The 27,555-nt window shown below is 39.0% G+C and overlaps 1 protein-coding gene and 1 non-coding gene across 2 annotated transcripts; one reads left to right on the top strand and one right to left on the bottom strand.

The window, feature by feature from the left end:
* The first annotated feature begins 3,370 nt into the window (after positions 1 to 3,370).
* Positions 3,371 to 16,068, top strand: LOC121849906 (neuroligin-1-like). The gene is made up of 5 exons (XM_042339264.1): positions 3,371 to 3,476; positions 4,085 to 4,219; positions 6,833 to 7,045; positions 10,017 to 10,806; positions 11,769 to 16,068. The coding sequence occupies exons 1-5, from the start codon at positions 3,371 to 3,373 to the stop codon at positions 12,592 to 12,594; spliced, it is 2,070 nt and encodes a 689-aa protein (XP_042195198.1). The 3' UTR covers positions 12,595 to 16,068.
* An 8,552-nt stretch (positions 16,069 to 24,620) lies between these two features.
* trnap-cgg lies at positions 24,621 to 24,693 on the bottom strand. Its single transcript has one exon. It is a non-coding gene; the product is annotated as a tRNA-Pro (tRNA).
* Positions 24,694 to 27,555: the final 2,862 nt, after the last annotated feature.

Below are 27,555 nucleotides of genomic sequence, written 5' to 3' on the forward strand. Positions count from 1 at the left end.
GCCACACAAATATATCTCTTGGTAAGAGTGGGGGAGGAGAGGGGGCCACTGGCTACTAATTAGAAGCAGAAAGCCTGACCTATTTTTCTTCTTCTAAATCTGAGAGCCTTAAGGATAACTATGGTAAATAATAATAATAGTAATACGAATAATATTTGTATTTGATGCAGCACCTTATCACGTCTTCGAGACATCTCAAGGCGCTTCACAGGATATACTGTAAAGTGAATCTATTGCTGCCCCTACAAACATCAGTCGCTATGTAGGGTTCAACCAAGAACCTTCTGGTCCGGTCCATACGCTCAGCACGTTTAAAAATCCACTGGATAGCGTTGATAAGTCTGAGCTGAGCAACAAAGGAAAGGCATACGTGTTAAGTGAGGATTTCTTTCTTTCCTGTAAACCCATCACAACGAACCCTTGTTCTGGTCAATGCGACTATTGACCGTAAACTCTACGATCGATCAATCGATCGATACAGTAACCAAAAAAGCAATTATTGCTGAAATTATTTTTACATTTAGAAAGGTTTGTGATACATTCTGCTGGTGAACCATTTTTGTTAAAAACAATAAATTTTTCATGGTTAACAAGCCTGACAGTTCAACTGGTGACAGTAGATTGTTACCATAGTGATAGGATATGTAGTAGTTTGCTGTGGAACATTTGAGGTGAAGATCTGCTTTGCCTTTTTTCTGCCAGTTCTATTTTATCTGGTTTGGTGTCTTGAACCTTGCTTTTCTGTCCCATCTTTTTCTTGTTTTGTCCCTACAATAGCATTACAAAAACTTTATTTTTTTAACCTCACCATTAACCTGCTGCAAACAGTGAACCAATGTTTGAATTGATTTTCATGTCCAAAATAGTGATCCATCTCAGAAATGTCTGAGAAGCACATTGTCAGCAAATCGGAGCCTGAGGAGCAGAGAATTCAAGATGGGATATTGGTCTGGAGAGGAATATATTGATAGGGTGGAGCAAGACTGTGGAAGGATTAATAATAATAATAATAATCTTTGCATTTGATACAGCACCTTATCACGTCTTCGAGACGTCTCAAAGTGCTTCACAGGATATACTGTAAAGTGAATTGATTGTATATTTTGTGGGCGAAACGCGGCAGTCAATTGCACACAGCAGCGTCCCCACACACAGCCGTGGATTGAGTGACCAAATTTTTTTTTTTTCTTGAGGGCTTATTATCAGGAGTGTGGAGTAAGGAAACTCGCCCAAGGTTTCGCTCTGCCGGGAATTGAACCCAGGTCTTTTGCTTGCCAGGCGAGTGCTCTAACCACTGAGCTACAGGATTCCATATACTGTAAAGTGAATTGACTAGAAAAGCCAAGTGCAATCTCTCCAAGTCTTTTTGTGTTTGCAACAGTCACTTTATTTTCTTCCTTGTTTGAAGATATCTCGGCTTTTTGTTACCGTTGTTTCTGGCTGCACCACATTCTGCTTTTACCTGATCTGCATAAAGGCGGAAAGTGATCACATCTGTTTTGCTCTCAGGTGCAAGAAGTGATGATAATTTTTATATATTTTGGGGGAAACAGCAAATGCGGGCAAACGTTCCAAATCTTTTCTGCTGCGGAAAGCATTTTCCCCGAGGCTGATTGCTCCTTGTCTTGCACTACCAAGCCTCTTCTTGAGGACAATCTCCCCAGACACCATTTGACATTGAGATCCTTGCAGCTGTCTCGCCCGCTTTCTGTGCCGGGGGAGATGGCTTGCTTCATGGGAAGATGAGATGCGATGAACGAGTGCGTGAGGTTTTTTGCTTGCCAAAAAAGATTTCCTCGGGCCAATCGAAAACTATTCCGACAGCAAAGCTATATTTTATTCTCCCCCAAGCTCAGTTTTCTTATTTCATGTTGTTGTCTTTATTGATCAAAATGATCTAAGATCAAGTGAATCGTTTTTGGTGGTTGGGGTGATTAACTTGCACAACTTCATTGCATGAAATACCGTGCCATCAGTCTCTCACAGGTGCTAAATAACTCATTACCACCTCCTGAGAAGAAAATTCTGTTCTGCATTGTGCATTTTCACAATTGATCAGTCAGGTGAGCTGATGGTAGTTTATAGCTTTGGCCAGATATTGTCTCTGGAATGTCATCGCTGGTACTTCAAAGATTTAAGAAAGTTTGTGCTTCCGCCTTTCAAATCATTGAAAACTCCACAAAGATTATAACTCTGCAATAATATAATTTCACCATCGAACGATCAGGGAAACAGATGTACGTGAAAACGAGTCAATATTTGTGTGTCAGCCAAGCTCGGTTGGTAGCACTCTTTCCTTCGAGTCAGAAAACTTCAAGGATTTTGAGCTCATTGTTGAGCCAGACACTGCCATTCAAATGCTGGGGGAGCATTGCATTGCCAGAGCTGCTGTCCTTCGAATGAAGGACTGATCGGGTGGATTGCAAAGCACTATTCTGAAATGAGTTTCTCCTGGTGTCCTGGCCAAATAGGCTTCAGTGCACAAATGATAATATGTGTACATTTCTGTGTGAAAATTAGCTGCTGAGTTTGCCTACAAATGCACAATCACTAACGATGCTTTAGGGAAAACTCTTTGAGACATTGCAATACTCTGAGACTGGCTGGAATGACCACCGTTTAAGTCACGCATATTCTTCCTATATTCCTAATGTCAGCTGCTTTCCTCTAATTCAAGTACATGTTGAGGAAACTTTTTTTTACAAGTTACAATTTCAAGAGAAAAACAAGTGAAGGCAAATTTATTTTAGATTCTTTGACTGGCTGTCAAAGAAATCAAATATCGATATATTTTTATCCAACACAGACCTGTTCATGCTGAGTATGAGTGAGTCATGGACTAAGGAAAAGATAAAATCCTTTTATCTCATATGTGATAGCAAGTGGAATATGCATCAGGAAGATTTGATCTGACAGCAAATCTGCCCATTCCAGAAGTACAGTTGATTGTAGTTAAACAGAACTGGAGCTGATATTTTATCCATGATGGGAGATGAGAAGTGGCAGAACAAAGTGAAGAAACACTGGTCACAAAGCCAGCCTCTGGATTATTACATTTTGTCTGCAAAGTTGGATAACATGAATTACATTCTGTATGGACTTGTGCTGTAAGCATTCTACCTCAATGGTAGTCTGGCTTCCTGAAAGGTCTCTAGATTGTCATGTAAAATTGGAGCATCGATTCATAGGGGAACACTAATTCATGGGGCGGTGGTGGGAGGGGCAAAAAGCATAAAATATCCGCATGTTTAAAAATTTTATCGGGCTTAAATAGAACTTCTGAACTAGGCTGCATAGGGTGGTAAACATCAGGAATCATTCACAGGAGCACTTAGGAGATTTCCTGATTTCCCATACATTCAGTCCGCCCATGTTCTACATGGACTTGTGCTTCAAACATGTTGAGACCTGGCTAGGCATTCAAATGGCAAAACAAAAAGCTCCTCTCCGCTACCACCTTTTACAGATCAATAATGGTGTGTTGCCTTTGTTCTTTCAGAAGCTAGAGGACCAATGCTTTTCTGTGAGTTTTTTTTGCAGATTTGTTCGATATGATTGCACGGTCAGATACACCAGATGCAATGCTCTCTCTCTCTCTTTCTCTCGAGTCCACAATGTGGTTCGGGCCAACAGCTCACGGTCTCATCCTGTTCAATTGATACAGATGTCCTTAATTTGGTAATTAACCTCCAATCTAAACAATTGCTGGTTAATTCTTTAATTAAGAACACCTGCATGCATTTAGACATGGTTAACCCATGGTCCAATTAGACCAACCCCTATTTTTTGGCATGTCTCTCTCCTCACTTGGGCTTCCGCATGAAACAGATCTATTTGCAAACAAATGACCGCAGCTATAAAAAACCAGGTCGAAACACATCAGTTGCACATGATATCATTGTGGAAAAAAACAGAACTACAATGAGGAAAGTTATTTCATCCCAATGTGGATCTCACCAATATTGCAGTGACATCGTCTCCTTATCATTGCTGCTGGACAACTCTTTGGTTGATGGCAAAAATACTCTTGCGGTATTTCTTCTCACATGAGATATTGTCATAAGGTACAATATTTGTCCAACAGTTGGTACTAGGATTCAATCACCATTCTGTATGTATCCATCACTGGATGAAAACGTGCACAATTTGGAGAATTACGTGTACAATGAGATGAAAGATGGCCAAGCATTACTTTTTAAAAACACAAATTGTGCACAACGTATTGCTTAAACACATGCAACAAAAAGGAGGAATTCAATCGACATTAATAAAACACTAAAGTTAGGCTGTTGTGGCGTCTGATGTCCTCCGCTGAAGCCCTCAGTGTGATGTAGCCTTGTAACACTCATGCAAACAGCTGGTCGATACAATTTTCTTTTGATCACTAATGTGTATGAATTTCAGACGATGTGAGAGTTTGTGCCTAAGGCCATAATGACTTGCAAATACGGTTGACAGTTACCCTTTCGGAAACAATTATTGACAGGTTACTGGTCTAACGATAGCAGTGCAACAATAAAGGTCTATATCGAGCCACTTAACTCTTTTTATTGTAATGTTCACAATGCCAGACATTGCCATTGTGACAACAGAGCTTTGTGATTTATAATAGGTTAGTTAATACATTCCAGTAAGACAAGGATGATGCGACTTGCATAGAAAAGGTGGCCAGGATATTATGGTAAATCAATTGGAACGGGCACACCTTTGAATTGCAGGATGAAAACTCAATACAGCGCAGGTCACTTATAATTTTTCTGCCCATCTTGTTGCAATAATAATAATAATCCTTGCATTTGATACAGCGCCTTATCACGTCTTCGAGACGTCTCAAAGCACTTCACAGGATATACTGTAAAATGGATTGACTGTGTATTTTGTGGACGAAACGCGACAGCCAATTCCGCATAGCAGCGTCCCCACAATCAGTCATGGATTGCAGTGCAACAATGTCTGTGTGAAAGCGATGTAGGAAGGCAATTGAATAGTTGATCTATGGAATTTGAAATAAAATCTACTATTGTGTATTCCCATAAATACAAAAAAGTCACATTTAGGGGGAAATAATACAATTGAAGAGGGTAGAGTGGATTGTTCCATTTATGTTTGCTTGTGTGGTTCTGTTTTATTTGTGTTTGAAGCTTTGTTCCAGGCATAATTCCAGGTGAAATCAGGGTTGGGAGGACAAGAGACCACCATTAAATCAGCCTTTGCTCCCGAGGCGAGTGTGATTTAAACAGTAATCTTTCACAGATGACACCTAATCTATGAGTATAAATTACTTCACAGTCTTAGTATTCCTTAATTGAAGTATACCATAGTGAAATTGCAGTAGACGTAGATGGAACAATTGTAAATGAATTCTTGTAAAATGTAATAATGTTCAGTTTTCTTTAGTTAGTAAGAAATTCCATTTCACGGCTGTGAAGTACAGTGGCCACATAAATGTGTCTTGAATGTGTTTTAGAATATCTATTATAATCAGGATCTTATATTAGTTCATTAGCAGGCAGATGGCAAAGGACATACTTTAAAAAATGAATGTTTAAACTAATTTACTGAGACTGAGCCTCAACGATTGATACCACTGACATGTTCCCCATATCTTTGTCTTTTCGTGGTTATATGTCTTTATTTTTAATCTAATTGATATTGATTGACAGTGTTTTGTTTGGTGCACAATCCATTAGTGAGTGGAGGTTTCAATGGAATTGATTTGTGTGGATAATGTGTTAATTCTTATGTCAGACCACTGTATTTTAGATTGAATAAAATCAACCCTTGTGGGTTATAAAACAAAGAAACATCAGCGGGTTCATCTGGGTACATTTTGAGACCTTCTGCTCTCTTGAATAGACAATAGACCAAAACTTTGTTTGAGAAAGATCTGGTCTTTACTTAGAGGACCGAAGGGAATCATACAAGTTCAACCTGATTCCGTGTGTTTCTCCATCATCTATCAGTAGAAATATCTGGACTAACTTTTACAGGGCTGCGTTACTTTCTATTTCACCATCACAAGAGCGTTTTGCATTTTACTTAATGTAACAATAATCAGAATAACTGTAGACCTGGATAGTATAGAGCAAAACTAGTTAAAGGGATCTCATTGCTGTTAAAATGTCACTGCTGCTTCTTTATATTAAATAACTTGTAAATCATCACAGTTATTCTTCTCTGGAGAGTATTTCATATGCTCTGCTTGTTACCGCGTTAAGTTTGTTGAGTGTTTGTTTTGAATACAGTTGAAGTTGACCTTAGGATCACAGCAAAGAGAGAAGCCATTTGGCTTAATAAACTTGTGAAAGCAATGGAAAAAAATTGGGAAACAGAGACTATGAGTTAATCACTTGTGAGTATCAATTAGAAGTTATCTAATGTAAAATATTGGCCACAGCTTCTCACATTTGCACGATTCCTGATCCACAAAGTCCTTTCTTCACTGTTGGGAAGGGAAAATGTGCCATTGAGTTAAACCTATACACTCTCTTGCCAGCTACATCTGAAGTGATGTAGGTGGAACCCAGATCTGTCCATTTGTTTGCCCTCTTGGTTGGTAAATAGCACATAACATAGAGATGCAGAACAGATGATTAAAATAATTAATGCTTATTTGAAATTTAAATGATTGCAATTACAAAAAAAGGTTTTAAAATGTTAATTTTTTTTGCATGGAATTCACTGATTTTACGATTTGCTTTTTCAAAAAATAGTTAACTCGCAACATATTGTTATTGTGTCAGAATATCTGAGAAATGTGAAATGTGATAATTATCTGTCTTGACTCATCTATTTTACTTAAACGTCTTCTCCTATCTTTCTGTTGGTACAGGATTTTTAAGCACTGGCGACCAAGCCGCTAAAGGAAATTATGGGCTACTTGATCAAATACAAGCATTGCGTTGGATTAGTGAAAATATAGCTTTCTTCAGTGGCGATCCATTACGAATAACCGTTTTTGGATCAGGCGCTGGTGCCTCTTGCGTCAATTTGTTGACTTTGTCCCATTATTCTGAAGGTAACCGTTGGAGCAATTCAACCAAAGGTATTAAGCAGGTTGAAAATTTTGACAATTTTGGTGTCTGCATGCCACCGCCATTAGTATCATGTGACACTCTGTATATTGATATATAATTGTGGACTAGAACTCAGAAAAGAGCAACTTTTTGGCTGTACTCTATGGCTTTTTATTCTGAGTCAACTCTTCTGTGCATGCTCACATTTTGAGTGACACACTTTCTCTATCCAGTTGATCTTTATAAAACAACAGCAACAAAAAAAAAAGACACTTTCTAAGTGGACTTCTGAACAGCACACCAAAGCAGCTGCCTTTTTCGGCTGTTTTCCTTTCTGACAAAAGTGACTGTCTGTCAAAACGAACCAGCTTCTTGAAATGTATGCCACCAAATTACACCACAAACAATGGCAGACATATTTACAAATCTTTTTGACGTGCCACTTATAACATTCTACTTTTCCTTCTGGTACCAGTGATGGTATCAGATTTGTAGAATCGAAAAATAAAACGAAGGAAAAAAAAAAAAAAAAAAATTTTTAGTGCCTGGTTCAGAAATCTTTTGTTTGAGAATGCATGAACCGCTTGCTGTCATCTGAAAAACGTTTGAATGTTTTGCATGCATGATCCAAAATTGTCAAAGCATCGAGGTCACAAGCAGATGTTTATGTGCGTGAGTATCTGTTCTCCCCCATATGCCTATCACTAGAGTAGATTAGCTTTTAGGTAGAAGGCAAACTATGTTGTCCATTGGGTCATCACATTTACTTCCAGCATTTTGCACTCGACACGCATCTCATTCACCCTTTACTGCATGACCATTGCCTGCCGATCAGTTCTGTTCTATCTTGTCCACTGTCATTACTGTCGTGTGATTTCTTTATATTTTCCTTTTTTTTTGGAAATAAACAAACTGAATCAGGATATACAGCTCCTGACAGAGTGCTGCTATTGCAAATTTGCCACTTTCGTTAATTAATTATTTGCTGAAATTGTGCAGATTTTGCCTTACAAACATTTGGCAGACATTGTCTCAAGGTGGAGCCTGATTAGATTGAGGCTGATAAAGAACTTCAGACATGTCTCACAATATTTAGGAGAAAACTTGAGATAGTAACAGCATGGATTCTTTTGCCTCAGATCTTTGCTGTCTGTTTCAATGGTCCTCAATAACTTTGACAGCACCAACCCATTTCCATGAGTGGCTGGGGCCCTGTGAAAGTGGGACGATTCAATATTATCAATATTTTATGTATTGATGATTTTTCTGAAGCTTATTCACATATTGGACTTGAGCTTTGAGCATCTTAAAGCGAGCCTTCAAATGCACTGACCAATTTGTGTACTTTAAGTTTTAAATATTTCATCTTCCTTCAATGATCATCTGTCATGCTGATGCCTAGAACCATTCCTTACACTGTACAGCGATTGGATTAAAGTTCAGAAAGTTGCCTCAGNTTTTTTTTCTAAAGTGCAGGTGCCAGTTTAGTACAGCTCTTTCTGCCTGTGCTATAACATTAAATGCAATGAATATTTTTCAGATATGCTACTTTTTTTTGTGTCCTCTTATTTAAACGTGATCTCAAAATATTTTGTCTGGTGTAAAATAACTAAAATTACTATGTGGTTGAACGGTCGAGCAGGAAATTTCTGAAATGTTCTCTTCTTTCAGGCTTTTATATCTGGTGGTGGTACTAGAGAGTCAAAATGGTCTTTCACTTTCACGTGTATTTCCTAACATGTCTTCCGCAGAATGAAACTCGATGCTCTTTCAAGTGCAAGGGGTTTTCCCCAGATTTGTTTTTAATTCCCGTTCGTTCAATCCAATCGAATTATAGTCTATAAGACTCATTCCAAACTTGTATGGAATTTCAATCAATTTATTGGAAATCCATTCAGTTTTGTGTTTGTGGCCCTGTTAATTTGTGCTAACCATTTTTCCTCATCAAAATGTAAACCTCATGCGAGAAATGTGTGCGGGTGTTTTATGATGAAACAGTGGTGAACAGAAAATCGCTCAATACTTCATGATAACATGCTCTACTAGAAACATTTTTGTTTAACGTGTTCTTAGTGGACATTTAGTGAGACGTCTAGAAGACGTGAAAAGCGCTATATCAAAATGTAAGGATTATTATTATTGTTTTCTGAAAATATTCAGAACTAATGTCAATTTCTTTTAACTGTGGTCGTTAATTGAACTCTTCAATCAATTATCACACGGAGACACACTTACTTTCTTCTCTGAGCTCTTCCTGTTCATTATTTATAACATTAGGATTTAACCAAGTCCCAGCTAGAATAATATGTACATTCCAGGAACGTTACAGAGCATGCCCAAAATTGCCTGTGCAAATAATACATAAGTTACAAACACATAATACTATGAATAATTGGCCTTGTCATATTGTAAGTACAAAGACACATCACTAGCCTAAATAAAATCAAGGTCGTTTTCATACCTAAAAGCTCTCAAAGTTAAATTGAGTTTTACGCTTAATAACATGATTCAGTGCTGCACAGGATGTATGAAATGACATAGAACGATTTCACATATTTATGAGTGTCTACTTGCCAATTCTTGCCATAATCAACATTGTTGATAGAACTGTGGTGTTGTTGCAATCCGAGTGCAGGTGGAAGCTCATTTTAGTGAGAAAACAAAGGTGAGGTGTTAAATACAGTTGTTCAAAATGTTGAAGTGAAATGTGTAACGTAAGTGTGTACTAAAATATGTGATTGACCAAAAAGGGATTGGTCTGATCTTATGGTATCTGATGAGACCTGCGGCCTAGTTTGCTCGGTCAATATATAATTCTGAAACCCTATTTAAAGACGTTTAATGAGAATTACTGTATTAATGTACTATTATTATTACCACTACTCTTTGCACCACTTTGATGATCAAGTGCCACCACTAGTGACCATTATTTTCTAACAATTATATTTCATGATAAATCCTGATAACTTTCTTAGTACCCTTTATGATGTCTGTCCACAGGACTATTTCAGAGAGCGATAGCACAAAGCGGCACTGCTTTGTCCAGCTGGGCAGTCAGCTATCAGCCAGCAAAGTTCGCAAAACAGTTGGCCGCCAAAGTTGGCTGCAACATGATAGATACCGTTGACTTGGTAGAATGCTTACGATCTAAACAGTACAAGGAACTTGTTGAACAAGACATTCAGCCTGCGAGATACCATATTGCCTTTGGACCAGTCATAGATGGCGATGTTATACCTGATGATCCCCAGATTCTTATGGAGCAGGGTGAATTCCTTAACTATGATATCATGTTGGGAGTGAATCAAGGTGAGGGATATAAATTTGTGGAAAGCATAGTGGACAATGAGGACGGAGTGTCAGCTAATGACTTTGACTTTGCTGTGTCTAATTTTGTGGATAACCTGTACGGCTATCCTGAAGGCAAGGATGTCCTAAGGGAGACCATCAAATTCATGTACACAGATTGGGCGGATAGACATAACCCAGAGACGCGGAGGAAAACCTTGTTGGCTTTGTTTACTGACCACCAGTGGGTAGCCCCGGCTGTAGCTACAGCTGACCTTCACTCAGGCTTTGGTTCTCCTACTTTCTTCTATGCCTTTTATCATCACTGCCAGAGTGACATGATGCCAGCTTGGGCTGATTCTTCTCATGGAGATGAAATCCCGTACGTGTTTGGAGTTCCGATGATTGGTGCCACTGAACTGTTCCCTTGTAACTTCTCCAAAAATGACGTCATGCTAAGTGCAGTGGTAATGACCTATTGGACAAACTTTGCTAAAACAGGGTAAGTAGATAATAGAAACTATGATGGCCATGGAAATTATACATCAAAATAAGTATTCATTGAACAGATGTTACCATCAGTGATATTACTGTGTGATACCGCTACTACAGGTGTTATTACTTTCACCCCCAAATAAATAAAACCAAATACAATTACTAAAGCTGCAGTTACATTTGAAAATTACCCCAAATTGTACCTAAAAATACAACAAAACAACAACAACTTGCATTTATACAGCAGCCTTCTCACCTCGGAGTGCTGAATGTTATCAATTGCCTTCACCATCTCTCAAAGCAAAAGTTCGACTACAAATACTTTGTTCGTACAGAGCGATCTCAGAAAAAATATAAAAGGAAAGGAAAAATAAAAGTACTGTTAGTTTGTGCACCACTGTAAAATCATAGTCAACCATTCAGATTGTGAGTGAAATAGAAATGGATGAGAAATGTTAACATCAGCAAACTGTCTGAATATCTCAAAAAGTAGAATGAACTGCAGTTCCAATTTTTTTCTGGAGAGGTTCTTTTTATCAGTATTATTAAATCCAAGAATAATAATTAAGGAGAATTGTCGCTTTAATAGCAAAACAAAGAATGAAAATGGGATTTCAAGCCTATGTGGCAGCAAAATTGAGCATTTATGTAAAACGTTACCAAAGATTTTTCTTGTAAGTGGGAAGGGATTCATACTCGATAGCTCAATCTGCATTACCATTACTATTTTTTTCTTAGACTTGACTATTTATTCACAATCTTTTAACGTATTAAACGACTAACAGCTATCTGAATAAAATTAAGTTACTTTCTAAAATTTTATGAAACACCCACAAAATACACTTTACAGTACACTTTTCCGTGAAGCCGCTTCGAGTCATCTCCGCAGCATGATGTGTCAAAAACACCAAGGAATATTATCATTAAATTACCATTATTAAGTTTAAATTTCTGATTTATTCCACACAGTGATCCAAATCAACCAGTTCCCCAGGATACAAAGTTTATCCATACTAAACCGAACCGGTTTGAAGAGGTGGCCTGGTCAAGATATTCACAGAAAGATCAGCTCTATCTGCACATTGGATTGAAGCCACGTGTTAAGGAACACTACAGAGCTAACAAGGTGAACCTGTGGCTGGAGTTGGTTCCACACTTACACAGTCTAAATGACATTTCCCAGTACAGTTCGACGACAACTCGAGTCCCTTCGGAGATCACACGCAGACCCTCAAAGACACTGTCTGTCACAACCAAACGTCCTGTGACGTCGGTCTTCCCCACTGTCAATCAGGAAGATCAGAAGCACTTAGCGGGTCCTTTCCTGGTGGATCAGAGGGATTACTCCACAGAGTTGAGCGTGACGATTGCCGTTGGCGCCTCCTTGTTGTTTTTGAATATCCTCGCCTTTGCAGCATTGTACTACAAGAAGGATAAGAGGCGACACGATGTTCACAGGAGATGCAGTCCGCAACGCAACACCACAAATGACCTGACTCACGCACAGGAGGAAGAGATTATGTCACTGCAGATGAAGCACACCGATCTTGATCACGAATGTGATTCCATCCACCCACATGAGGTGGTTCTGCGGACAGTCTGTGCTCAAGATTACACGTTAGCAATGAGGCGATCTCCGGATGATATCCCTCTAATGACTCCCAATGCCATCACCATGATCCCAAACACCATACCGGGAATGCAGCCTCTTCACACGTTCAACACGTTTACGGGAGGACAGAACAACACTCTGCCCCATCCTCACCCCCACTCACATTCGACGACCAGGGTATAGCCAAACACGGCATTGAGAAAGCAAAGAGTTCTGCTGCAGAAACAAAGTACGAGATTACTAGTGAAGATCAGATTAAAATTGGTGTCCATGGTGCATGACCATTGCTAAATAATAAGAGAAAACAATCTTTTGGGTAACCGGATCCAATACAACTGGGTATTGTTGGGAGGCGAGGAAGTTTGGACCCCATCTGATCATTTTTTTAAATTGTCGTTGGTGATAATTTCACAATTCTGTTGGGAATGGAAAAAGCATTTGAGTCTGAAGACATTGAACTGTGAGTTCTGCTTCGGTGCCAAGATACGATTGACGCAAAGAAGAAGGATTTATAAGAGAATACTTAAAAATCTACAGATATGCACAAGGAGCAAATTTGTAGTTTGACATAAATTCTGTTCGTTTTATTTTTTGGAACAACGCCATTGTACAAATTTACATAAATGTACGTAAAGTACATGCTATTAAGGCCTGGGTGGAATATTCATGCACAAGGAAATAACTACTCTCTGCCAGTAAGACAGAGGTATAAACCGATTACTGCCAATGAACAGCTTTGTTGCAAAAGTCCTGTCAATACAATTTTGACGATCGAGGGAACAGGACATTTTTAGCACGATACGCATGATTATTTATCTGCTTGGTGACTGTGCTGCTCAGTAAGCTGTGATAAAAACATACTTTGCATCCCCATTCGAGTTCTTATTGAGAAGATGCTTCCTTCATTGATTGTCACAAACTGAGAGGAAGAGTTTGGTGGGACTCCCAACACAATAAGTTCATAGTAGTTTCAATGAAAAAAGATCAGACAAAGTAGTTTTGTATAAATATGTGCTAGAATAATTGTTGAAGTGAACACTCACGGTCATAAATCCCACAAAAGGGACTTTTCAGTGTTGTAATTTTCTTCATTGTATTCCTTCCCTTTTCTAACATTATTTGGTGCCAATTTTATTACACAGACCATGCAGTAAAGGGAGGTCCTGTTTACTGTAATTTATCTATAGGTCTACATGAAGTGGTTAATCGGAGTACATTTGCCTATATGTTTGTGCAAAGGCTGAAGATGGAAGTAACCCAGTGCCAAAACAGGTGAACCTCCCAATATATGCCTAATTAGAATCGATTTTATTAGTGGACAATATGTGATAGAATATTGCCAAGATGTGGTGGGAAGGGTAACACCCTTTTGTAAACAGTCCAGTCCAGAGCTACAAAGATGTGGTCTGCCACGATGCACATCGAATGCAACACATGGCAAAATGCCCATCTTATTGTAAACGTTAACCATTTTCATTTCTAACAGTCCTGCGAGTTCGAAAGTTTATAACTTGCTCAAGTTAATGTTACCGGTGTAGCATTGACTGGATGTAATGGCACTGTCACCTGCTAAGAGTAGAAAGAAAATATTAATATTGCCAGAATGACTTTTGCCAAATTATTTTTTATTTTCTAGGATATGAATGGCTTGCAGCATTCCCTTGATTTATTGTGCATGCCTAAAAAGCAGTTTTTATTTATCTAAAAGCATGTTGCAGTGAAATTCATCTTTTGCCCCCCTTTTTTTCCAAATATTAATTACTGCCTTTGTCTTGCAATAAATTAAAATACCTCATCTAACCATCTGCCACACGATTTCACGCCATAATGTAAACCAACTCTAAGGTTGTTCACAACAATTCACTTTCACCTAGAAAAAAATCGAAATAAAGAACTTAGTGTTAAGTGCATATTTGCTATTCATTTGAAGCGCCTTCTACATAAGTATAACAACCGATTTGGATTTTTTTTTCCTGAAATTTGTGACAAAAAAAAATCCCAATTAAAAAGTGGAAACTACAAGTGTGGAAGAAACTGCTTTGAGCAGTGAAAGCTGGACAGTTGTGAGTAGGGTTTGTAACCAGAGGGGATGATGCTTGGCAATTGCTTTTTTTTTAGTACCAACAAGCAAAGAACAAAGTTTTACATTGTGTGGTTTCTTGACAGTAACAAAGCTAAGTGAGAATTTCTTGATTACATCTTTCATTTACTAGGTCGAGATTTGATAAGGTTATTGTTTGTCTCTTTTGGAAAAAAAACAGCAAGGTAACCTCAAGCATTTTTCTGCATAAGGCTTAATATTCACAATAACACCCAACGGTGATCTGAATCCATTGGAAATAGCAAGCAGAAATCAGTATCTTCTGTAACATTGTTCAGTGATATATAAAAGATTACAGTGTATTTTCTGTGCATTGGTTACCTTGGCATACCATTTCAGATGTATTGTAATTAGTAACCCATTATTTTTGCTGCTGTAATCTTATGGCTTTAACTGTGTTACACTTCAAGAGAGAGAAAGAATCAAGTGCATAAAAAAAAACCTACCGTACTTGATAACCGATAACATTAAAGCTGCAATCCATCCGTAGCAGATGTTTTACTTACAAAGGGTTTCGCTTGTTCCAAACGTCGTTGAGAAGGTGCAGAATTGTGCGGGAGATCAAAGTATTTTTGTAAATAAGAGGAAAAGCAAGCACTTTGATCTGACAGCTAATAGTGATGTTATCCCATATGCAACACATAAGAAGGTTTAAGGAAACCCATCAGTTGAGGAACGTGCTCTACGGCACCTGTTAAAACTCCCTTTAGACTTCATACAGTCCATGATGATGATGGAGTCGTTCAGGGGTATGTTTGGAGCCTGAATGAATACGGACAGCACTTACTTTTTTTTTGTGAAACGTTTTTCCTGCAATATTCTGATTTCATCGCGTATGTTGATTTGGAAAAATGTTATTTTTTGGTTCACATTAAAATGACAAGCCTAGCCTCAAGCTCGCCACTCTGATTTATTGTGCCATATTGCAGCTTTAATGGTTTAGAGGAGACCGTCGTTAAGGTTTGCGGTGTGAGTCTCACTGTTTAATACAGTAAATGTGACATGAAGAGAGAAAAACAGAGGAATATAAGGAAGCTTTCGAAAGTGCCCGGACACTTATTTGTTGCTTGTAAATTGTTTTATCTGTTGTGCTGCTTGTTTTGAGGTCAGTTGCCTTTTTTAAAAAAATTTCCAGTGATAAGTTGTATTAGAATATTGCTTCTTACTGTAAAGCGGCGTTAGATAATTTGACTCAACTTCACGTGGATCGTGTTCCAGAAACATTTGATTATTAAAGTACACGAAAAATCATTTGTTAAAGGTTCTTTTCACAGCCAGAGTTCACAGTAATATTTTGCCTAGTTCTGTACTTGTGTGTAAAAAAAAATATTTTTTTTTTGGGTCAACAAATACGATGTTTTTTTTATTATTTTAATTTTTTTTGCCGGTTGGAATTCCTTCGAACATCTTCCTGCCATTTAGAGCAAGCGAGCAGATATAGGAACCGTTTCATTTTATTTGTAAAGGTTTGAGAGCCTCAAAGTGACTATACAGTTTGTGTTTGGACGTCCATTGTCTTTCAAGAAATTTTTAATATCATTAATAAATATTATCATATTTTTTAACTTGTCCTGAATGTTCCTCAGTGTTCCTTGGGCAAAGTGTTCACCTGATGCACTTTGTGTCTGGAGCATTTGCTGTAGATGTACTCAATGGGGCTGACAACTTTTTGCCCCCCAAAACTGTTAACACAAGGAATGTTTCTGACTGTAAAATGCATTCGTTTTCCAATTGGGGATGTTGTTTTTTTTCTCTTTCTTTCCTCTTCCCATGAACACGGTTCCCATGGAGACTTCCTGCCTTCCTGATAACCCACCCACTTGGGCAATCTTCACGTGTGAGCTGTGTCGTAGGTTTAAAACTAGTGATCTTTCTATTTATGCCTTTGCAGTGGGAAATGTCAGTGAATGTCAGCAGTGCATTTGATTATAGAGTCACCGCAGCCCATCCTTATCCTGTCATCAATCATAGATAAATATAGATGTGCACAAACCTCACCCACACACTTTTCCAGCAAAGGTTTCCTGGATCAGGAGCAGGAATTGATCCCTGCTTTTTGCAACATTCCCCATGTCTCTGACTGAGATCAGCAAGTTCAGCACAGAGTTATTTGACGACATAGGTTGTGTCTGTTGACTCTGTGGTGGTTCCCTCTTTGCCAGTGACAATGATTTGCACAGGAACCACATGTAAACATCAGCCATTGATGAACAGCTGCTCAGGCCAGCTGATAAACCATGGGTTATGATGGATCCTTGAGACAATAATGGCCCTTAAGTTTTATTCATGGCCATCAATACCAACTGGAAAGGCAACTTGTATTTTCGGGGATTAGGGGCATATCCAAGTTATAAAGTAGCATTGATTATTCCCTCTTGTGTGTAAGGGCTTCTGGTACTAAAGCAATACCTTATTAATGCAAACTCCATTGGTCGTCCAGGTAGTTTGCAAGTAAAACAAGGAGATGTTTCATGTACACGCTAATTAACTCAGTGGTTGTCCCAACACCTTCGTCCTCTGCGCCTCTGCTGTGTCGAGTCTGAAGGAGTTGAACTGAAGCTTGGAGGGTTGACTGACTGCTCAGGGATGTGGGATGTCTTCAAAAACCTTATCAAAATCTACTTTTTCAAGAATATGTGGTGTCGGGGGTGGGGGGGGGGGGTCATAGTCATCAGTTCTGCTGCACTTTTAAATCATCTTGTACTGATGGAGGTTGGAGACACGGAAGCAGGTCCACTCTCCTCTCAGCAACCATCTGGATTAGGAATCCCACCTGTGCAGGTAACTTGGAAATCAGTCCAGCACATCTCAAGGTATGTGTGGCTACACAGATTCACAGCGCCATGTCCATGTGCCAGAACCAGCTTTATCTACAAACCCTATTTTTTAATGAATTTGTGCCAAGCTCTAGTGCTGGAGGTTAGTAAAGTACAAGATTGTTAATGAATTAACAATGTATATAGTGTGGGGTAATGTACAATGTAATGGCTGTATATTTTCTAGGTGAATTATGTTGAATACTCATTTTAAAATATTCAACTGAGGATCTTTTGAAAGTGAGAAAATGGAGAGTTTAATAAGTGGTTTTTTTATCCTTGGCTCCCATCCCAACTGTTTGATTTTTCTCATTGTGCCTTGTTCTTCCTGGTTCTTTCATCTCTCCCCTGACCTGGACAATTTCTGTTCTGACTCCCTGGTTTCTTTGCCCACTGTGTCTCATCCCATCCTGGTTCAATTGCCTCTAGTTTCCAGCTGCCTTACTCTCTTTGATCTCCGCCCTACTGGAAGGTCTCTCTGATAGCTTTCCAATTCCTGATGAGAGCCTTGCCCTCTGCCCTCCGATCTCTCCTCATGGTGACACAGCCTCCGATGGTGGCAGCAGTCACCGCATGGTCACCATTGGATTGAAAGACTTAACAACAATTGTGCTTCCTACTGATGTTCAGGAGATTAGGGGGAGAAAGGAAACCAGTGGAACTGTAAAGGGAGGAAAAAAGGCACAGAATCCAGAGGAGACAAAGAAAGAAACACTTATTTTGTTATAGTAAGGTAAGTCAAGGCACTTACAATGGAACCTTTATTACAATTGGCATTAAACATTGCAGTGTCAACTCATACATTTGGCTCCAGGTCTGCTGATAGCACTTACAGCATGATCCTGTGCATGTATTCCACTCAAACAGGGACAACAGCTGAGAATTCACACACAAAAATGTGCAATTGACTATCGTGTTTCGCCCCAAAAAAACAGAGTCAATTCACTTTACAATATATTCCGTGAAGCGCTTTGATACAGTGCTTGATGACGTGATAAGGCGCTATATCAAATGCAAGGATTATTATTATAAAAAAAAGGACAATGCAAACCTATCTGCTGAATCAGAAGGTAAAACCATTACCAGACATATAATTGGATAGGGCATGATTCATTTTATAAACTGAATCAAATAACTGCATCTCACCTGCCAAACTGCAATGATGGGAGTGGAGTAGACAACTCCAGTGACTCGGCGTGATGAACCCAATGGCCTCCTGAGCTGAAGTTTTACGATTCTATTATACCAGTCAATTGGAAAGCATAATAATTCAGGTTTGCTTACAAAAACAGTTTTGATTTACCATCTATTCCACACCAAAGACCCCTTTGTGATGCTCGATCATAAATGCGGTAGAACTAATTACTTGCTGTTGTGGAGAGAACTATTGCCAGCATTCGAGTATTAGGCGACTTCTGCTGTCTCAGTTATGTAAATCAGCAACGGAAGCCAATAGATTAAATCATTTTACATTTAAAACCTGAATATGTTTTGGTCTATAATAATAATAATCCTTGCATTTGATATAGTGCCTTATCACGTTTTCTTGACATCTCTAAGAATATACTGTGAAGTGAATTGACTATATTTTGTGGGCGAAACACGGCAGCCAATCAAACACAGCAGTTTCCCACAGACAGTTGTGAATTGAGTGACCAAATTATTATTATTTATTAAATTTTGGAGGGATTATTATCCCACCGGAAAAGCGATCTGCCAATCGACTAACAAACGGGTTCCGATTTACTGCTGGTTAAACAGAGGCATGTGTGTGGACTAAGGAAACTTGCCTAAGGTTTCGCCCTAAAATTGAGAAGAGAGTGCAAATGCCAAAGAATGATTGAAATGTCTGCCAATGATAAAAAGCTACCACTGACATGATGCTTGCCAGGATGCCATTTATCTGCAAGTGAAAATGTCTGAGATTTGACCCTGAACGGCAACACGTCGAGTTTCTGCCAGAACAAGTGAGATTTCAACACTATTAATCTGCTGTTTTGTCAATTATCCTTCAATGTAATTGTCACTCATTAATCCCTAGTTTTGTGTGGGAAATAAAAAATGGCTTCATCACTTCACTGTTCAAGGAAGAGCACTTGATACAGCGGGGATTGTAAGAAAAAAGAACAAGATGCAGTATTTGCCTGATTTTAGTTCATAAATTCGGCAAACTTGTGACAGATAATTTAGTGAGATGGTGTGTGGCTATTGTCATCGTCAACAATTCTCCGTGGACTTGTCCGTTTCAAAAGGAAAATCACAAATATTTGATGAAGGAAAATATGAGAGGCTATGAGCTAAGGGCAGAGGAGGACAGATGCAGTGGTGTCCAGGTACGATAAACCAAATGGCCTTCTCCTGTGCTATACAATTCTATGGAGTCTGCAATCTTGGGTATAACTTGCATCAGCAAAATTACATCCTGGCTTTGCTAATTTGGTTGAAAATTTGGCGGGTTGAGCGTCATCCTGCTCTGTATCAAACACTTCACAGAAGGTAAACAAGGATAAGAGTCTCAGTTATCTTGGGATTATGTACAATAAGCTGTAATAATTTTCTTTGTAAGCATTAATTCGTCAGTTGTTGCTAGTTGAGGTGATTCATTAGCTACGCCAAGCAATGAGCCTCTAATCTTATGTAGGAAAGTGAAATAGAAATTCTTCAAAGCAATATTACAACTGCAAAACCTACAATTCTGGCCAATGGAGAAGAGGACATTTATTCTGGGGATTTAATTAATAAACAGACCGATCCGCAGAAAATACACAACAGAAGGAAAATAGAATCTCAGACGTGAGTCACTGTATCTCTTCGGCTTAAATGTGTGTTTGATGCTGCTCAGAAAATAGAGAAAGGTTTGCCTGATAACAAATTCACTTTGATGGAGAAACTGTGAAAAAAATACCTGGTGAAGGTGCAGCAATGAAAGTGTGTGATGCTGTCAAGGTCTTAATATTTCCAACAATCTTTTTCTCATGGAAGCTGCAGTTGCTGGTTATCTTGTAGCAGCAACAGTTTCTGTCAGATTAAGGTAGTTTTAAGCCAGGCCATCAGTGCTGAATAACCAAGATCATTATAACCACAGCTTCAGATTGTTTGGCTGTATTCGATCTGCACCCAGTGTGTCAGCCTGGCTCTCAGAGGGTTACTTTCTTGCCTCCGAGTCAGTTGGTTAAGGGTTTAGGCTTCAGAAATGTTGTATTTGTTAGAGGTGCCGTTCTTCAGATAAGACGTTAATAAATAAGGTCCTGTCTGCCTATTCAGGTGGACGTTTAAAGATGCCATGACATTTTTCTAGAGAAAAGAGAAGGGAGTTTCTGACCAACAATTCCCCAGATATGATTGGTTTCCCGCTTCATGGCTGTTTGATGGAACATTGCTGTGAGCAAATGGGCCATTGCATTCACCTATAACTACAGTCACTTCACTTTCCAGTGTATCCTGTGAGGCACTTTGTGACTGTCTCCTGCCATGGACGGAGCTATACCAAATGCAGGACTATTATTATAATTAGCAGACTGATGATATTCTACGGTGATTTTAGATAAGTGATTACATGTGGAGGTGGAGGGGAGAGCAAAATCTCACCGAACTGCAGAATGAACTCTACACACATCTTATTTTACAGAATCTGTCCCCTTTTGACTTTGTGGCATGTGAGACTTAAAGTACTTGCTCGGATCAATGCAAACTCACATTATTTCGATCATTAAACACAAATAAGTCACAAATGCAAGAATATTTCCTTGACTTGCCATTATCATCAGTTTTATTGATGTTCATATCTCTTCTGTTTCTTATTTGAAAGGTATGGCACAAAAATCCTCCTCCCTAAATTTGTGTTGCTATACAATTCAGCAAAATTTGTATTAAATTGATAGGAGAATAAAAAGCAGCTGTTGAGATTATTTGAATTGCCCAAAAGCTCACGTAAAAGATTTAATGCATTTTTCTGTCATGCCCCAAGACACTCCTGCCTCTAACCTTTTGTGCCTTCAGCTTCACTATCTGCAATTACGTTTTATGATTATTTAAGACTCTTTCATTCCAGTACACCCATCCTCTCCGTGATAACAAGCACATGTGCTACAACATACATGAGGCAAGAAGTTTAGGTTTTTAAGAATTTCAGTTTTGTTCACTTTAGAACAAATAACTGACTGGAAATCTGCCGCCCTTAACCCCATAAACACATTGGGCAAAGTAATCAGCAGCTTCATAAAAAGGTTTTGTGATATTTTTATTATAATTCCAAATATATTCCAACCATTTTGTGAGGCCTTTTCGGGTTTCAGTGCTGGTCTCCTTTTCTCCTTTTCTGCTCCTTTGCTTTTTTTCCTTTTCATTCCCAATTTTTTCCCATTTTTTTCCAGGTTAATAATCCCTTTGAATAAAATAAATCAATAAATAAATAAAGTAATAATAATTTTGTCACTCAATCCATGACTGTTTGTGGGACGCTGCTCTGCACAATTGGCTGCCACGTTTTGCCCACAAAATATACAGCCAATTCACTTTACAGCATATCCTGTGAAGTGCTTTGAGACGTCTCAAAGACGTGATGAAGCTCTATATCAAACGCAAGGATGATTTATTATTATTGCACAATAACTTTTATCTTTTTACCTACTAAATATTTCAGTGATCCCCTATAAAGCATTGCCTCACAGTGCTGTGTATAGATGGATCCCATCTCTCTATGAGTGTGGCTGAGGCTTATTATTCAATAAATAATTAAATCAACACAAAATTAATATTTGGTTCTCAGGGAAATCCAATTTCTGAATTCCCTCTTTTTTTAAAAAAAGCAAAATGGCCTTTAAATATTTACTAAACCTTTACCAAGGCAGCCAAAGGCCCATGTTATTTCTTTGATGCCTGGAATATAAAGCGTGTGTGAGTGCTTCTGTGGAACATGAAAGCAGACTATATTAAGAGTGTCTGAAGAGAAAATGTACGACAGGTACATGATATTACCATGTGCCATAAGCAGCTCATTGATATTTTAATTAACATTGAAATCTGGGAGACACATGGGATTTTATTTAACTAAGGCTAAGGCTGTCTATGATAATCTGTATGGCTGTGAGCAGTCAGGGAAACTCATACATTCCAGTGACTCACAAACATTAAAGTAAATGCTTTCTAAGTTTCTAGTTTATTAAAGTGTTTCTTATTTTTTTACCCCAACGACCAACATTTACATGAATAAATGAAACACAATTAATTCAAGAGGAGAGCAGACGTTTCCCTACATCATCTTGAGCTGAGCAGGCATTCTAATGATTGGAGGTAGCAGCAAGAGGCTGATGATTTATTGCATGATTTATCAGTGCTCCTGAAACCTTTCACGGAAAATTGAAGTTAGCAGTGCTAGAGAAAAATAAAATTTTAACAGGCTTTTTTTTTTCCACACATTTTTGATCTTCCTTGCAGAAAAATGAACACCAAAGATGCATTGAGCTGGAGCCACAGGGTATTACATTTGCATAACAGATGGACATGTTCCTAACACAGTTAACACATTTTATTATATTTTTAAGGCTCTACTCAGTTACTGTCTATTGATAATCATCATTACATTATTCGAAGACTGCAGTTGGCTCTTTGAAAATGTTTATGGCTCCAACATTTCCAGAGTCTTGCCAGAAAAGATTTTAATGGTTCTTTGTTCTTGTAGGTCTTCTCATTTTACTCGAGACATCTGGCCTCAATTCCTTGAACTTTTTCTGTGAACGGAGATTTCTTTCTTCTCCCCCCATTACAGAAAAAGCAAATCTCTAGTTTCAGTCTCTGAAATTTCTAAATCGGAGCCAAATCCCTGACTGTCCAATGCCTTGGGATGTCCTCCCAACGTGAAAGGCGTTGTGTAAATGTGATTTGTTATTGTTACAAGCCAAAACTCTCCATCGACTTAAGAATGTGCAGTCAGAGAGATATACACAAAGACCCAAATATCTGCTGAGCATAGATGATGAACTTTGGAATAAGAAATGGAAAAAGTTTGTACAATGGGGTTTAAAATGTCCGAGTGGCATCCTGGATTCACATTGTGTTTGTAAATACTGAATCCTGTTGATAACTAAATGCTACGTTGGGTGAACCTCACTCCGACACAATCTCAATTCAAAACAGAATTCCTGCAGGTTGGTGCTGCATATCTGTGTCCTGTCAAATGGCTTCACGCCCAAGCATCTCCAATCATCTCTCCAATCTCCTCCTGTTCGTCTTGGGGTTGATACATGTTTCTCGCTCACCCTGTGTCATTATTGGTGCCTTGGTTTTCTGATTCTATGCCTATTCTCTGGAACTCTATCTCAGCACCCCCTCACCACCCTTCTCTCTCTGTCATCGAGTCCCAGATTAAAACCAACCTCTTTGACTGCGCGTAGGGTCACCTCCCTTTCCCCCCGCTCCACTCTCTGCGAACTGCAAAGGGCACTCAGACATTTTCCAACACCATTTACTGTACATAAATGCAACTTCTTGTTGACGACGTCTTTGCTCAATCCTTCCAACAGCTAAAATGAAGGACGAACAGATCAACCCAGGAGTCTAACAAACAGGAGGACAGGATCTGGAAATGTTTTAAAATATCCAGATGCTGAGGACTCCATTAGGTGTAAGTGCGTCTTCGCATTGTGCTTCATCACAGAATCATCTTGCTTTTAACATGTCTGGCAATCCCAGAGGAGTGAATGCCCAAACCATTTCAAATTCTCATTAAGATCAAAATTAGTTAACTATACAGGCAGAATAATAGAACAATTAAACATAAATAGGGAACGGATAGAGAACAAATTTAATTCTGATTTAATTGAATTTTTAATTCTTCAAATTAAGCGGAAGATTCAATCATGAGGACTCTTCTTGCTACAGTTGGCCTTTTTTCAGTGTCAAACCTTTTTTTTTTATCTCATCATTTTCAACAAATCACGGAGGGAATCTTCAACCAAGATGTGTACTACAAAGTGCAAAATAAAAATGCATTAAAGCCAAAATAATATATAATTTATAACAATCCTTGTGTTTGATACAGCGCCTTATCATGCCTTCAAGACGCTTCAAATATAGAATATACTGTAAAGTGAAGTTGACTGTATATTTTTGGGGCGAAACGTGGCAGTCAATTGCGCACAGCAGCGTCATACAAACAGTTGTGGACTGAGTGACCAAATTATTATTATTATTTTGAAGGGATTGTTATCCCCGGAAAAGTGATCCACCGATCGACTAACAACCAGGTTCCAGGTAAACAGAGGCATATGGAGTCAGGAAACTTGCCGAAGGTTTCGCCCTGCTGGGAATCAAACCCAGGTCCTCTCGCTTCCGAGGTGAGTGCTCTGACCACTGAGCTACAGGACTCCACATATTAGTTCTCTGACTTTCCATGACTATTGGATTTTCAGATGTCACTGCCTGTTATTTTAATTTAGGGACATGACCATCAACAAGTTTGCACTGTGGCTCAATCGAGTGGCAATCAATGTCATTAAGCCACCACAAGAGGGAATTTCATGGTCAAGAACATATTTTCTGACTGTTAATAGTTTAACAGCAAGTTTCTTCTTGCACGAAGTCTCTACTCTGCTGTCGAGTGATTGCAGACATTTTCAATCGGGATTCAGCAGAGAGGATCTCGTCCAGTTGCTGTGGCCAACTAAAAATATTGAACCATCCTGGATCTGCACCGTCTGAATAAAATACCCGATAAAGGAATTAGTTCTCAGTAAAAACGATTGCAGTTAACATTCATTTTGTACACTCCAGTAGTTGACTGATGCTTACTCTAACATATAGAATGTATTTGTATTCAATGCAAGGTATGCAATCAATGCAGAGTTCTTCTACAATAGTTCTTGTTACGATAGTCATGTAAAGTCAGAGAACTATAGATAATATAACCTATCAAATGCAAGGATTACTATTGTTATTATTATTATAATTCTTTGCCAAGTACCGTTTGGTAGAAGTGGTTTTATGGTATGCAGAATTAACCTTACTTGATCGCTTGCAGATGCTTAACCACCAAATCGGGGTGCAAAGAAAACCCCCAAAGCACCCCGAGAATGGGCCGCTTAGGAGAATTGGGGAGCTCAGGAGAAATGTTTTCACACCCAAAGCAGTCAGGATAAGGAATACCTTGCCTGGAGTAACGGTTGAGAGAGAATCCATAGCAACTTTCTAAATATAAAACAAGTATGGAGATAGCATTGTATTTAAGCTACATTTCAAATGTAGAAGATTGTGCTGCAATCCAGAGAATAAGTCTGATTCAGCTGTGCGTAGTTTTAGAAAGTTATTTGAGTTAGCCTGAGGCTTTGCTGAGAGCATCACCCTGCCAAGCCTTAGGCTGGCAGTAACAGTGTTCCTTATGTGATTAACCTTGAGATCTTTACATAGATTGTGCCAAGAGCAAAAACAATTTGATGGAATCTACCTTTCAATACAGAACGGTTTCCAAGCAAATTATTTTGATTTTGTAAAAAAAAAGTTCTGTCTCGCCACAGCAGCTTTTACGATTTCATCAATTTATTGACGAGGAAATATTCCAACTGCCTCCCAGGCGAAGACGTTAAAGCAGAATTGTAATTGAGAAATAAATATGCAGTAAACAGACGAAGATATTAAGATTTTGACCTGCTTCTCCGAGGACAAACACATTTCTGCTAAAAAAAAGTTTCATAATAAATGCTTGAAATTGATTACGGTTACAGGGGTGTAGGCACGAGGCTGATCAGACAATCAGGCAGGATAGGAAAGTCAACCAGATGCCAGGTTTAGATGATTGCAATTGGAAATTGGAAATTGCAATCATCTAAAACCTGGAACTGTTTGAATATAAGCAGTTTCAATTAATACGTTGCTGGGTTGGGGTTCTCCTGTATAGGTCTTGACACGCGACATCAGTGTGCCTGTCAAACAGCAACCTTGGAATAAAAAACCCGACAATACCAACATGACAGTTCCATATCTGGGCCAATCGTTGCCTGATTGGAGAATTTGAGAGACTAATTGCCTAGTCACTGGTCACAGATTATCGAATGTGAGCGGCACATTTTACGAATGAGTCTACGGAAATGATTAGAACATTGTGCTATTCCTGATTAAATAGGGAAAACCTTACCTGACCTCCGAAAGCATCTCAGTGTTGAGCGAGCGAGCGAGCGAGAGAAAGAGAGTTGTATGGAATGTAAATTCTAAGGTGCTTTTCGATGGCACCTCCCCTAAGTAACAAGCTTTCAGCATTGGATCCCGGCACTTGAATTTTTCAATGTTTTTTTTATGTGTTTGTCAGCCTAAGAGATGTCAGTGCTGAGGGTGGAACATGTTTCTGCCTCCGAGATCAAGTGTCACAAGCAGGTCAGGGGGTAGCAGATGCCAGATGCAGAGCAAATCCAGACCCATCGACTGACAGCCACACAATGCAGCCTTATTGATGACCTGTTATGAGAAACGTAGTGATGTGGAGTTACTTCTGTTGGGAAGTGTGTCACAAAACACCTTATTTATTTTCATTCAATCCTTTGCCATCCATCAACAGTACACATCATCTGCTCCAAGTCTGGAGTAAAGCGTTCCCTTTGCTATAGGGAACTGAGTAGCTCTTGGCCCCACACAACTCAGTAAAGACTAAAACAGTCTTGGGTTTGATTCCCAGGCAGAGCGAAACCTTAGGTAAGTTTCCTTACTCCACACCCCTCTGTTTACCAGCAGTAACTAGGTACCCGGTGGCTAGTTGTTCCACGGATCGCTTTCCGGGGGTTAATAATCTCTTAAAAAGAAATTGGTCACTCAATCCATGACTGTTCATGGGACTCTCCTGTGGCTGCCTCGTTTCGCCCACAAAATATACAGTGACTACACTTTACAGTGTATTCTGTGAAGCGCTTTGAGACGTGTAGAAGACGTGATAAGACGCTGTGTCAAATCAATGATCATTATTATCACTTAGTCATCTTTGATCTTACAACCTAATAACACCCATTATGACTAAATGAACAGCTCATAAGATCATCCACTCACATGATTACATTGTAAAGTCAGCACGCTATCTGGACCAGAAATATGTACCTGAACTCTTGCTGACACCCTCCCGCCTCCCCAACCCTAGTCCCACCACCAGCAGATGAAATTGGGATTCCACGGCACGTACAAACATCTGGCACCTGAGAAGTGAGGCCCCACTGTTATTGTTTCCCTTTACAAAATAGTCTGCCTTCACCT

The sequence above is a fragment of the Callorhinchus milii genome, unplaced genomic scaffold (genome assembly GCF_018977255.1).
Source record: "Callorhinchus milii isolate IMCB2004 unplaced genomic scaffold, IMCB_Cmil_1.0 Scaffold11, whole genome shotgun sequence".
Classification (NCBI taxonomy): Eukaryota; Metazoa; Chordata; class Chondrichthyes; order Chimaeriformes; family Callorhinchidae; genus Callorhinchus; species Callorhinchus milii.

What these genes read in the sequence shown, in the direction of transcription:
- LOC121849906 (XM_042339264.1), top strand. Translation starts at nt 3,371, where the DNA reads ATGTTCTACATGGACTTGTGCTTCAAACATGTTGAGACCTGGCTAGGC. An exon ending in CCTTTTACAGATCAATAATG is followed by an intron (nt 3,477 to 4,084) that starts GTGTGTTGCCTT and finishes TTTGTCCAACAG; the next exon opens with TTGGTACTAGGATTCAATCA. An exon ending in ACAAACTTTGCTAAAACAGG is followed by an intron (nt 10,807 to 11,768) that starts GTAAGTAGATAA and finishes TATTCCACACAG; the next exon opens with TGATCCAAATCAACCAGTTC.